Source organism: Annulohypoxylon truncatum, assembly GCF_022578515.1.
Source record: "Annulohypoxylon truncatum strain CBS 140777 unplaced genomic scaffold F4807scaffold_10, whole genome shotgun sequence".
In the NCBI taxonomy this organism is placed as follows: Eukaryota; Fungi; Ascomycota; class Sordariomycetes; order Xylariales; family Hypoxylaceae; genus Annulohypoxylon; species Annulohypoxylon truncatum.
The window spans coordinates 866,245-878,832 of record NW_025953796.1 but is presented as its reverse complement, the minus strand read 5'-3'; the positions used below and the strand labels follow the sequence as shown (position 1 = coordinate 878,832).

Sequence of the window (12,588 nt, the reverse complement as noted above, 5' to 3'; positions counted from 1 at the left end):
GGGATGGCCCAAACGTACCTTGTAATGAAGAATCGAAAACTGGAGAAGACCTGGGGTGACTAGGTGATCATCTCGAACACCCATGTACGTTTCGTTTCGACAAAGCAGAGCATTGCAGATCTTGACTTGGGATGATCATAAGTGCTATTAGAAGGTAGTAGATGCTAGATAGACGAAACTGTCATCGAAATGATGGGAATACAACGAACCAATATTCCGCTAACGTGTAAGGTCAAAGCTCTGGTCATGCAAGATTGATTGGCTTCGATCAGGTGTAACTATTTACCTAGGTACCTTTTCCCGAATTCATCACCACCATGTGTCGACGCAGGTCTATTGGTAGGCCACTATTTCGACAACAATAATAAGTAACTTTGTCAGATGTTATCAACAGCCAAGGTCAAAACACGCGCGGAAAGGATACCTTAAGCTAAACATAGGTCGAAGGGGTCGCAACGAAGGCGGCCTATAAGTCAACAATTATTTGCTCAGGTTTTGCCCAGGGCAGTTTCGATTCCTAGTTGATTCCTAGTTGATGCGGATATTCTATGCTCATTGGTCGAAGGAACAAAGAATACAGAACAATTGGATTTGCGGCTAGTTCTCGAGTTAGATGAGTGCGCTAACTGGAACCTCGACGTGCGTATCGAGTATCACTGGCGAATGCGTGTGGCCCTGTGCCCAGCGCTATCCAGGAAGCCCAGGTCGCCTGCTACGTAGTGTCTCTCCATAGTGGCAGAAGTGGGCGACTAGCCACCCTAGTAGGCGGCCCGGGTGGTTCCAGCGAGTCTCTTGGCCCAGTACCCCGACCCCTCTCTCGCTTGTTTCATGTCTTGAATCTCTGAACCACTTACACCAATGAATCACCCACCCGCCACTGTCATTCTCAATCCAAGGGATCATGCGGCGCATACTGTAGGCGGGCGGGCCCTGAGATGAGTTGTAAACCGTTAGCCATTCACGACCATTCACGGCCATTCGTGTCGTCGCGGCTCCAACCTTTCGGGGGGCTCTATGTTTGTATTCATCCTAGATTAGGGGCGAATAGGCAAGACGGGCTGGCTGGCCTCGATGGGGTCCCTGGGCGTCCTACATGCCTCACCTATCAACGTACATACTCGCGATTCGCATCAGATGAACCCTATTGGGAAACCCCTGGGGAAAGTGAAGAAAGTTAAGAAGGGACAAAAAAAAGTAGATATAGATCTAGAAACGCACACTCCTTTCCCCAGATCCCTTCCATCATTATCTTCCCTTCCATCATCCATCATCGAGAGCATCAGGTATTCGACATTCGACCACTAGTTGGCCCCCAAAGGAGAAACCGATAAACCAGGAAACCCACTGAGTGGAATGAGTTTGTTCTTGTTTCGACAGTATTGAATACATAGTAAAAAAAGGGAACCGGCCTATCTTTTTCATTACGACAGACAGCCACCCACGTTGACGACTGATACGAGTTTCTACTTACGATACGAACCCACCTTTTTCTAGACTCAGGCCAGTCTATCATCATCGCCGTCCCTCCCACTGGACTATCCGGCAATTAATGGTTATACATTTCTTCAATCTGACATTGTGTGCCCCTCTTTTCCACGACAACCTCCTTGATAGGATCGACAGCGCTTCCCCGGTCTTAATAAAACTTGGGTAGATCTTATTATATATCAGGCTTCGTTTGCACCTTTCCGCAAGGTCTTTTTCTGGGACACAAGACACGATACCGTACAAGACACAGCTGGTCACACACAGCTAGGCGATCAAAGCAAGTTGCGGTCTTCCGTTCTGGTTTTGCGTTATTATTATTCATTTCGAAAAGTGTTACGACAAACTCCTCGTGACTCGCATTCATCTCAGTCTTTTAATTCATTATTATAAGACCCCGGCTACGTCCCGAACCAACTGCGCCTTGAGGCTCGGAATAATCGGGCGCCCATTTTTGCTAGTTGCTAGTTTCTAGTTTCCAGTTTCTAGTTTCGTCAGCACCAATCCCAACGATTCGTCAGTCTTTTTCACCTCACGGCGGTTTAGCCTACGCAACGCATTAAACGCATTAACCTACCGATTCGGAGGATTACCTTCTCTTAGCATTCGACTTATTCAACACCAAGGCGCAATCGTTATCTTCCCATTCGGCTCCGCTGAATTTGTTTCAACCAACTTTCAACCAATCCAGCAAATTCTAGGTCTTCCGCCGGTTCGGGAACCTCGCCTTCGTTTTTTGGGTTTTGTGCATCATCGCCACTCATTACTGAGCAGGACAGCTACATTCACCTCCGGAGCTTAGCTGCTTAGTTGGATTTTTGCCATCACCTCTAATTGAATTCGGTAGTCTTCTGGTGCTTCTAAGTACTTTCTGAATACTTCCTGAATAACCTGACCACGTCAGCCACCATAGGCATTAATATTAAAGCCTTCGCATCGCATTCGTACTGCGCTAATAGCCCGACGTTCCGAAACGGGAGAAAAGAAAAGGAAATCCACTTCTCAAGATCGAAGCCACATCTACATTGCGTGGACGCATAGCTATTGAATTCGTTACCCCGGCAATCTTTTCTTCAATTCTGTCCTCTTTTGTCTCTTGGCTCAGAAACGCGAAACATTTTCGGAACCTGCCACGACTTCCACGATTCTATTTCCATCATCATTCACTGCCGGATTCAGGCGTAGCAATTTGCATCAACAATCGTTCAATTTTATCTTGTTCAACAAGCCCAACCGAGCCTTCGCACCGATCTCCCGAGGCAAAACCCCGGGACTGCCGCCGCGACCGACGAGTTACCTGCCGTAACGTACCTTACCGTTTCAATTCGACTTGGGCAACTGGGAAACAACCCCCGTCGGCCACATCCGGACTCCAGACAGACTATCCTAGCTTCGTTAGCTTCCTGGGCATCCTAGGCAGTTTCCTTCCCCCTCCCCTACCCCCTGCATTGAACACCCGCTCGAGCAGCTGCACCTAGCACCTGCCACTACCCTAGCTTAGCTGGTTCTTGCTGCCCACTCCATTTTTGGTAGGCTTTGCAGTACCCCTGACACTTGTCTCCACTTCTTTTCTGGAATCCAGCCCAGCCCGCCTAGTCACCTTTTGCGCGTCAGCGGTCGATCTTTCCAGGGAGAATCGATTAGCCCAGATTTAACCCAGCAACTGGGACTCAGCCTCGACCACCCTCACGTCACACAGACTTACGCACCCCTTCACAATCCACAGTTCGGGTACGTCAGTACTTAGCTACCGGGATACTTTGAGGAAGTTGCCCTGGTGGTTGTTCACTGGTTACGCCTTCTAAGTCAGTCTGTCAGTCTGATATGACCTTGGACTTCGCCTCGTGATACACCCATCCACTTCACATCCTCCCCATCCCATCGCATATTCCCACACGTTACCCCCTAGTCGTCTATACCTAGGTACCGCTAGTCGCTACGGCTGTTGGGTGATATATTATCAATCGTACATCCCGACTCTATCGTCTTCCCCGGATTTTCTTTTTTAGACTATTACGTTACTCAGCGTTGCCGTTGCTGCTTCTTGCTTCTTGCTTCTATATATTCCAACCCGTGGGAATATATCGACACACTTCACACACATCTACCTTCACCACATCGTCTTAGCAACACATACCTAAGACACATACACATATCCACACAATGTCGTCGACATCTAGGATACCTATGAGCGAGCTCAACGCCGCCGCTCTTGAGCACTTCGTCTACAAGCCAGTCAGCCCGGCAATGATACAATATCTAGCACAAGCAGCAAGAGACGTCATCCAATGCGATCCTAACATGATGCCCCCGCCGGCTCACAAGTCGCAATACCCCTCGCCACCAAGGACACCGTCGCCCAAAGCCGTCCGAGTCGACGACAGCGGTCTACCGACCTTGGAGGAGTTCATCACGCAACTAGTCCGCTCATCTAACGTCCAGGTCCCCACCCTCATGTCCACGCTAGTCTACCTAACCCGTCTGCGGTCCCGCCTGCAGCCCATGGCCAAGGGACTACGGTGCACGACGCACCGGATCTTCCTGGCGGCGCTCATCCTCGCGGCCAAGTACCTGAACGACAGCTCGCCCAAGAACAAGCACTGGGCGACGTACAGCCACATGAGCGCGGGCGGGTACGGCAGCAGCTTCGGCTTCAGCCGGACGGAGGTCAACCTGATGGAGAAGCAGCTTCTGTTCTTGCTCGAATGGGAGCTACGCATCACCGAGGACGACCTCTACCGCGAGCTCGACCCCTTCCTGGCCCCGATCCGCGACCACATCGAGGCCTCGCACGCCCGCCGCATGCAGCGCAAGGAGGACCAGCGCAAGATGCGCGAGGCACAGGCCTGGGCCGCCGCCTCTTCTACTCAGTTCCCTACCCCGCCTTCGTCGCGCGGCAGCTCGCGGGCGCGGACGCCGCCCGAGCAGACCATTCGCATGGTCCATGATGATAACATGTCGCCGCCGCAGCTGGTGTACAGCTCATCCGCCAGCAGCAGCAGCTCTTCCTCCTACGCCTCGTCGCTGTCGTCACGCCAGCACTCGCGCTCGTCGACGCCGTTGTCCGATCCGGACGACAACAGCTATCTGTATGATGGCTCCCTGTATGCGTCGCCCGTCGAGGTCGTGCTCGACATGCCGCCGCAGTCGGCTGCGACCACGAGGGGCTACCCAACGGCGGGAGGCAAGAGCACGAAGCAGCTCCTCCCCTACGAGATCAGCGCGGACGACCTGCGCGCCCTTCAGGACGGCAGCGCGAAGGCGAAGCGCGCGAGGACGGGACGCGGGATGTGGGGGCGCATGTTCGGTGGCGGGATCGCCGTGCGGTGAATTTTTACAAATTTTACTGCTATTCCCTTTGTTGTAAACCGGTTTGGACTGGTTTTTGGTTTCACTGCATTATAGCCAGGAGTTCTAGGTTTCTTTGGGAGATGGATGGGTTGGGGCTACAATGGAATGGGCGTTATTTACATGCTACGAAGAAGTGCTAGGCACGAAGGGAAAAAAAGGGGGTTGTGACGTTTGCTGTTGCATCTTTCTCTTTCTTTTTTTCTTTTTCTTCATTCATACACTAGAAAGAAGGGTGGAACCCTTATTGTCATGATACCTACACATCGCAGCAGCTTTACATTTCTCATCTTTGTTTTGTTTTGTTTTGTTTTGTTCGTTTTACTTCTAATGGTACGGGCGAATAGGGATATTCGGGGTCAATTAGGGATTTTACGGATGGGGGGCACGGGCATAATTAGGGTTAACTTGTGTTTTTGTCTTTGTTTGGCAACGGGCGGAGTAGAAGAGAGAAAGCATTCACCTATACATTTGCTGCATTTTGGCATCGCGAATTCGTTCTTCCGGACTGAACACGGATCGGACGGGACTATATTCTATTGGAAGCTTTTTTTACAATGGGGAAAGAGGTTCAATATACACACTACTACACAAAGATATCATTGGTGTTTCCAGGTCTCAGGAGAACAGAAGAAAAAGTGAATTCCGTTATACATACTTACCACTACGCGGGCTCGGTGGTACTACGACGCGCTGGTGTGCTGATGTTGGGCATCGAGCGAGAAGGTATCACGGTGGTTGGGGACCTTGACTGACCTGACTTGAACTGTCGGTCGGACCGATAGAATTAAACTACATAGTCGGACTTACTGAATTGGAAAATCCAACATTCGGTAACACATATAATTGAGTTTTTTTCTCCGAATTCGTGCGATGTGAAATGTTTATGCGTATAGAAGCGGTGAAGTATAGTATAGGTACTAAGGCATATCGTAGGAACGTAGGATGCATGCCTATAGGCTCCGTAGGCTCCATGTTCTAGGTATTGTTACAGCTCGTGTTTTTTTCCCTCTCCTCTATTTACTCGGTCCTAATTATGTAATTACTACTCTCGGTCTGAACATGGGGAAAGCATGTGCCTTTCGTCGACTATATTTGGGTCATATAATCCTCTGCTACGTACGGATATGCAAGATCGACTTGATCGCATCCAACAGGATAGTTCCCGGCCTTAATACTTGTTTACCATCCGAGGTAGGTGGGTGTGCTAGCTTATAGTAAAAACGTCTAGGTAACGTTTTGTTCGGATGCACCGATCTGCTGCTGCAATGCACGTCCTCGGTATTTGGTAGGTAGGATTCCAGAAATAGGCGACAGATGGCGCTATCAATCTGGGGTTGGTTTGGGGGCCGCGCTTGTATTATTATGTACGTACAATCCGGCTTCTCTGATGCTTAACGTACATACATGAGCTGTAGTACCCCAGAGCATTCCGAATAGAGTTGATGCGCCGAGACCTAATTACTATGAATACCTACTTATGCGTCGGTGAAGTCCTATACTCTCTCGTGATAGTGAATAGTGACGTTGACATTGGTCGACTATTCTTTACACATTCGTGGGAGGAGGCAGTTGGCACTTAGCCGCGTGCGCTGTGAAACTGTGCCGCCCTACAATAGCGCGCATTGAAGCCGAGCGCATGCAGGGCGAAAGATGTCCATTCCTGGAAATAGAAAGAAGCTAGAATCCGACGATCCGCATAGCAGTATTGCGGATGCTTCATCATTCCCGCGCTAGCAAGCAACGTCTATCAAAATTTGGGGGGGCGCAAGCGCTGGCACTCCGAAAAAGATACTCGAGAAGGAAATAGGCTCTTCGCCGAAACGAAGCGCAAGGAAGGGAAACCTACCATGGTATTATGGACGAGTTGGTAGAAACAGATGGGCCCAAAGTCCCCACACGGAACATCCGTAAGGATGGGCTAGACAGCAACCGGTACCAAATATTCTCGAAACCGCTGATCGGATTCGATCAAAATCCTTCCGTGTTTCGCGGGAGACCTGGGAGGCTCTTCCAAAGCGGCCCTTTTGCTAGACGATATAGGCATGTGGAAAAACAAAGACGTCGGTCCAAGCGAGGCAATGTGTCACCGTGCAGCTTGTGTGGACGATGGGTGGTGATAAGCCGAGCCGAAGGATTCTACATTCTAACTAGGTAGATCCGAACCGTAAGGCTCTTCTGCCGGGCTTACTCACCTAAAACCTCGCCAACATCCCTTTTAGCTGGCCATCGACAGTGATCGCAATTTTGCCCATGCTTGTCGTCACACGTAAACGTTGGGAAACTGGGAGCTGGCGGATTTTCCATTTGTTACAATCCGCCGATTCCCTCTACTCCTATTAGGTAAGCGGGTGACGATTGCTGATGGCCGTCGGTGACGATGACGGGTCCCTCGAAAGAAAGGGAGGAATCGAACGTTGGCCGGTGGATTCGTTACGAATAAGCCAAGAGGATGGTTTGAGCCGCCTTTTCCTCTATCACTCGCGCCCAGCAGGCTGGAAGGCGATACGCGAAACGATGTTTGTTTGTATGCTGCTGCTGTGTAGCCGTGCCACCGTTTTGGCGAAGCATCATGCGGCCCAACGGAGCGACCCGACGGCCTGGGAATCGCGGCTTATCTGGGCCTTTAATCACCGTTCATACGCGACCCCGATCATCAGATCAATTCCGTGATGCCCTCTCCTTTGGAACACGTCGATATCCCGCGGTACTGGGTATGGAAAACACCGCGGGCATAGCCACGTTAGGAATTAGGATGAAGCACTTCGCCGCGATATACTATGGAGAGACAGCCATGTTTGCTAGGAGACCGTGATATTGGGAATTAAGGGCGATGGCACAAAAAAGGTTACATATTGGAAAAACGCCGAATCTTGGTTCACGACGGTAGATTGATTAATCGATTAATTGATATCAACACGGACGATCTGTAAATGTAACATTCGAACTTTGGGGGCGGGACGGCGGGTGGTAGAGAAGGGATGATGACGTATGAGGCCGCTTACTAAGTGTTTCGTTTCAAAGCTTAGGTAATGTTTCATCAATTAGACGATATTTATCCCTTTCCTTTCCTTCCCTGCCCCTCCGTCCCCCTACCCAACCACGTTTCACTTCCATTCCTTCGACATGCTACTCATTCTTATCACGGAAATCTTCATATTACACTTATTCTGACGGGCGGAATCACTAGATTCAACAATTGCGAAGATAACCTTGACTTGAGCTATTCGCTCTGCTTCACCGCTCATCGCTCTAAGCTTAGTGACCAGGGCTGATTCTGCCTTAAGTCCTACCTGAGCATCACTAGTCCCGGGGCTAACAGTGAAATGCCCGTCAGCCGCATCACCTCCGCATATAAAGGTGCCTCGCAAGGCTATCTATAATTTACCTCGGAAAGGTGAGAGTGTCGCCCGGATCTACCGTCGCAGTGGATGCAACTCAAACACCCCCGGACCCAAGGCAGCGCGCGGCGTAAGCCGTATTTTGGCCAATCCGCGATCCCCATTGCAAATGCAGCCAACGTATTATCGTCGGATCTAGTGGTCTAGCTAGCTCGTCAGTTTATAATTCCATATTTTAACTCAGGATCAGAGAACAGGGCATCAACCATAAATTTCTTCGGCTGGGACACATCAAGACGATGCGATGATGAGGCTCAGTTAGTGTATTACCCCCAACCCGGAGACATCAAAGAGACTACGGTATCCTGTCGCGGTGTGAATCCCGGACCAAGCTACTGCAGTTATGATACGATGCCGGCCTTCTACTTAGAGACTAGTACATGCCTTGTTTTAAGCAGAACAAGCTTCAATATCAGCACCATGTAAGCCCCCGCTCAAATTTTCCCATCCTAGAACCAAGGCCGATAGACGGATGGCGCCTGGTTTCGTAGGTCGAATAAGACGCCTTTTCCATATCTGTTTTCATGTTCAGAAATCCCGTTTTTCCTCCATCAGACAATGAACTTTGACTCAGTAACTCTACTGATGAAAGTCTATGGGGTTGAGTGCTGTTAGTATGTGTATGATGGATAGTGAATAGCACTGGCGAAGTCTAGTCTACTGTTATCAGTCTAGTATAGTATGTTGACAATTCTTATTGTATTCCATAGTGGCATTGAAAGCGTCACTTCCTCCTTCTCATATTAGTAAAACCTGAAAGATAGATGTCTTAACAATACGCTTTTTGTCCGGCGCAATGTCACTATGCCATGCTCTGTTCGGTTTACCATACAGATCACTGTCATTACGATTCTCAGAGTCTTACAGAATAAACAATACCTAGGTAGATGAGCCTCAACGCTAACTTCCGCACGATGAATTTTCTCGCTTAACAAACATCATCACGCAACAACTACCAGGCATTACAATACTATATCTCAGCGATAACCGATTCTTACGCTTCTCTAAACTTAGAGAATTCTCTTGCCTTCCGCCCCTTTCCACGTCTCATGCTAGGTACTGGAAAACTCAGTGCATAGCCTTGCTGCGCCAGATGGATGAAATTTGAACCCTTTTAACCGTGTCTTGCTCCCGCCGGCCTGTTAACCTTGGTATGTCGCGTATCGGCATGGCCTGTTTCATCTGATTAACTCATAATACGATACCATAAATGCCAAGTCATTATATCACGGCAGTTAGATCGTAGCAAGGGAGTTATTAGCATAGCTCTTTAAGCGTATTTCCTAAGTATTTCAAAGGCAGTGCTCAACTGATGGATATGTATACTCAGTTACATGTTATGAACAGCAGATATGAAAGGTCTTGGGCCATGGGTAAATGTGTGGTAAGTTTGAGCCCCTCGGTGACTCGTGATCCTGCATGGAATGCTCTCCGATGAGTGACAGTCGAAGTTACAGACATTGTTCAGGAAGTTTCGAAGGGATGTTTCTACGCTTATAAGCTTTAACCTAATACATTCCTACGTATCTACCTTCGAGTTATATAAACTGAACAATCTGACTCCAGAATCAAATCCTCTCCTTTACTCGATAACATCTATTGACTATTCACATCAGTATATTAATTTTGCTCTGGTCCCAAAACAAGCCGAGATGGCATCAGCAACTCCAACGTCAAACAACAATCGTCTTGTCAAGATCACTCTCTTCATAAAAAAGAAAGATAGTATTTCACACGAAGAATTTCACAGATAGTGCGTTCTCAAGTTCCTGTTCGAAATTTCAACGCCATGATCTAACTGGCTAACCACTGGCCTTAGTTGGTCTGAGGAACACTCCAAGATATTTCTTTCGCTTCCTATAAGCCGCCGAAACCTTGTGAAATACTCGCAGTATCACTCTGATACCTCTATCGACCTAACCAGGTTCGGCTTTAATAATATGCTGGGCTATGATGGAGTCGCGAGCCTTTGGGCAAACAGCTTCGAAGAATTGCTAGCAGTATGTCACTTGCTAGATTACCCTTTTCATTTTCCTCGACTGACTTGGAGGTTTATAGATTTTCACTTCTGAAGATTTTCGTAAGACTTTACTTCCGGACGAGGATAGGTTCATCAACAGAGCTGAACTTGTCTCCATGGTCGGGTGGGATGAGGATAAATGGGACAATGGAAAGACCCTCTGAGTTGGGGATATTCACGGAGATAGAGTAACTGGCACCTACTAGAGTATAAGTTAAATGCTTGTTTCAATATTTTTTGAGTCTATTGTCAGTCATGAGACGGACTTACACGTGGAGCTAAGCTGATTCGCCGTATCACGTGATACCCCTTGAAGCCACCATGCCCCTTTAACCGGCAGTCCTCGCCAATCGGGGACTGCTACGTAGAAGTCGGAACATTGGAGTAAAATTGGCGCAGGGCAAGTTAGGTACAAAATTATGCGCCGTTCATGTTCTTAACACCTATATACCCGTTCCCGAAATCTCTTTCCCGAACCTAGGTAATCATTGGAAAGCGATCTCCCGAACCAACCCCGACTTAACCCACCCCCTGGCAAAATTCCTCCCGGAACCTAAGAGAACAGCAACCCACCAAACTCTCCCAACCCACCCATCATACCACATCCTCTCCTCCCACCCCCTCCGCTTCCTGCTCTTCCTCACACCCCTCCTAACAGCCTCCTCAACCACAACCGCAACCCCATTCAACACAAAAAACCTCGCCTCCCCAACCGCGCTCGCCCACTCCCCGCCCAAAACCCCCCTCACCGAAAACGAATGCACAAACGCGCTCGCCATAAACCCTCCTAGTACCTTCCCCACATCAGCCGGTTCATCGCCCCCCTTCCCCGAGAGTTTCCGCTCAACCCACTCCCCGGGCCAGACGCCGTACACGAGGAACAGGCGCGCGAACAGGCGGTGCCAGCCGTAGGACCAGAAGCCGCGCACGGACGCGACGGCCCAGACGCGCGTGCTGTACAGCGGCGGGAAGAAGGCGAGCGGACTGCCGCGCGCGAGCGGGCTCAGCGCGATCGCGAAGAGCGAGTGGCCTAGCGAGAAGGCGGCCATGAGGAAGGCGCCTAGCGAGGCCGTGAGCAGGATTTGGACGGGGAGGGGCAGCGCCGTGTCGAACAACTCGCGGGATCGGACCTCGTCTGTTGGGCTTGATGGAGATGGGGGTAGGGGGTTGGGAAGGGTGGTGGGGGTGGTGGTGCTTGGTAAGGCGAGGTACCGCACGTACGTGGTCCTGATGACGAACCAGCTCGCGAGGAGGACCGGTAGGGCATGCACGAAGACGCTGTGGATCCGGTTCCTGACGGTGGGGAGCCATGTCTTCCGCGTGTGCCGGACGTCGGCGGTGGTCCATGTGAAGCCGACGCCGCGCATGCTGAGCTCGAGCTCGAGGGCCCACGAGGCGCGGTCCCGGAAGGATTGCGGCCAGCCGGACTCCGTCGTTGCGGTTTCGAGGACGGGACGCGGGGCCGGTCCCGTTAGGGTGTGCTGGACGGCTAGATAGGAGGTCCGGGCTGCGTCGGGGATGGAGTCTGACATCCTACGCGCTATGTTGGCGGAAAAGCTGGAACGTCTGCCTTGGCTAGTTTGTGATTTTTCTGGTTCAGGGGTAACATGCTCGTCATTGGTAGTGCTACTCTCTCTACAAGGGCGTAACTCCCTGACTCCTCCGTCAGACCATTCTTTCGACGTTCCTATCTCTTCCGGTACAGGAGTTTCGAGCCTGGGCTTGTGCACATACTTGACTCGCCGAGGAATGTGCTTGAAGAAATAGGGGCTTATGAAGAACACGTCTATCACTCTACACCCACCGTAAAGACCGACAAGGCCGAGTTGGTATGTAAGTCCGATGCTCTGAGGGACATGGTAGGCAAGCGGAAGACGAAAGAAGAGAAACCCGGCAGTTAAAGCAAGAACATTACGAATTGTTTTGACATAAATCGAGTTGATAGCAGGTGGTGGTGGCGGAGCAAGGAGCAGGAGAGCAAGGTAGTACGTCAAGGGCGGTAAGATAGCTGCGCCGAAAGTGAGATGCCGACTTCCAGGTATGGGGTGTAGACCTGGCCGTGGTTGAGGATCAGTCACTAGAGCGTGGAGCTGAGATGTCAGCTTAGATAGAAACGATGCCATTTGCTGCTGTATCCGAATACATGCGCCTAGCTACCAACAAGAAAAAATATATATATAAATTGTAAGACAGGATGTGGATGGAAGATTGAAGCTCCAAACTTCGAAGAAACATAGTGGATTCAATATTATTTGGAGATGACCCCAAAGCATCCGGTTGGATGAGAGTGGTTATGACGTGGGTATGAATTCAGCGGGTGACTCTCCATAGTGC

At 50.1% G+C, this 12,588-nt stretch overlaps 3 protein-coding genes across 3 annotated transcripts; 2 read left to right on the top strand and 1 right to left on the bottom strand.

Moving 5' to 3' along the window:
- Nucleotides 1–3,648: 3,648 nt before the first annotated feature.
- Nucleotides 3,649–4,815, top strand: F4807DRAFT_458944 (cyclin; the record flags this gene model as incomplete). The annotated part of the gene is made up of 1 exon (XM_048001288.1): nucleotides 3,649–4,815. One exon carries the CDS (start codon nucleotides 3,649–3,651, stop codon nucleotides 4,813–4,815), a length of 1,167 nt encoding a protein of 388 aa, XP_047855886.1.
- Nucleotides 4,816–9,886: 5,071 nt separating this feature from the next.
- Nucleotides 9,887–10,418, top strand: F4807DRAFT_458943 (EthD domain-containing protein; the record flags this gene model as incomplete). Its single annotated transcript, XM_048001287.1, has 3 exons — nucleotides 9,887–9,987; nucleotides 10,054–10,234; nucleotides 10,293–10,418. The coding sequence occupies 3 exons, from the start codon at nucleotides 9,887–9,889 to the stop codon at nucleotides 10,416–10,418; spliced, it is 408 nt and encodes a 135-aa protein (XP_047855885.1).
- Nucleotides 10,419–10,492: 74 nt separating this feature from the next.
- Nucleotides 10,493–12,455, bottom strand: F4807DRAFT_36066 (uncharacterized protein). The gene has a single exon (XM_047995559.1). The coding sequence runs from the start codon at nucleotides 12,375–12,377 to the stop codon at nucleotides 10,740–10,742; it is 1,638 nt and encodes a 545-aa protein (XP_047855884.1). The 5' UTR covers nucleotides 12,378–12,455; the 3' UTR covers nucleotides 10,493–10,739.
- Nucleotides 12,456–12,588: the final 133 nt, after the last annotated feature.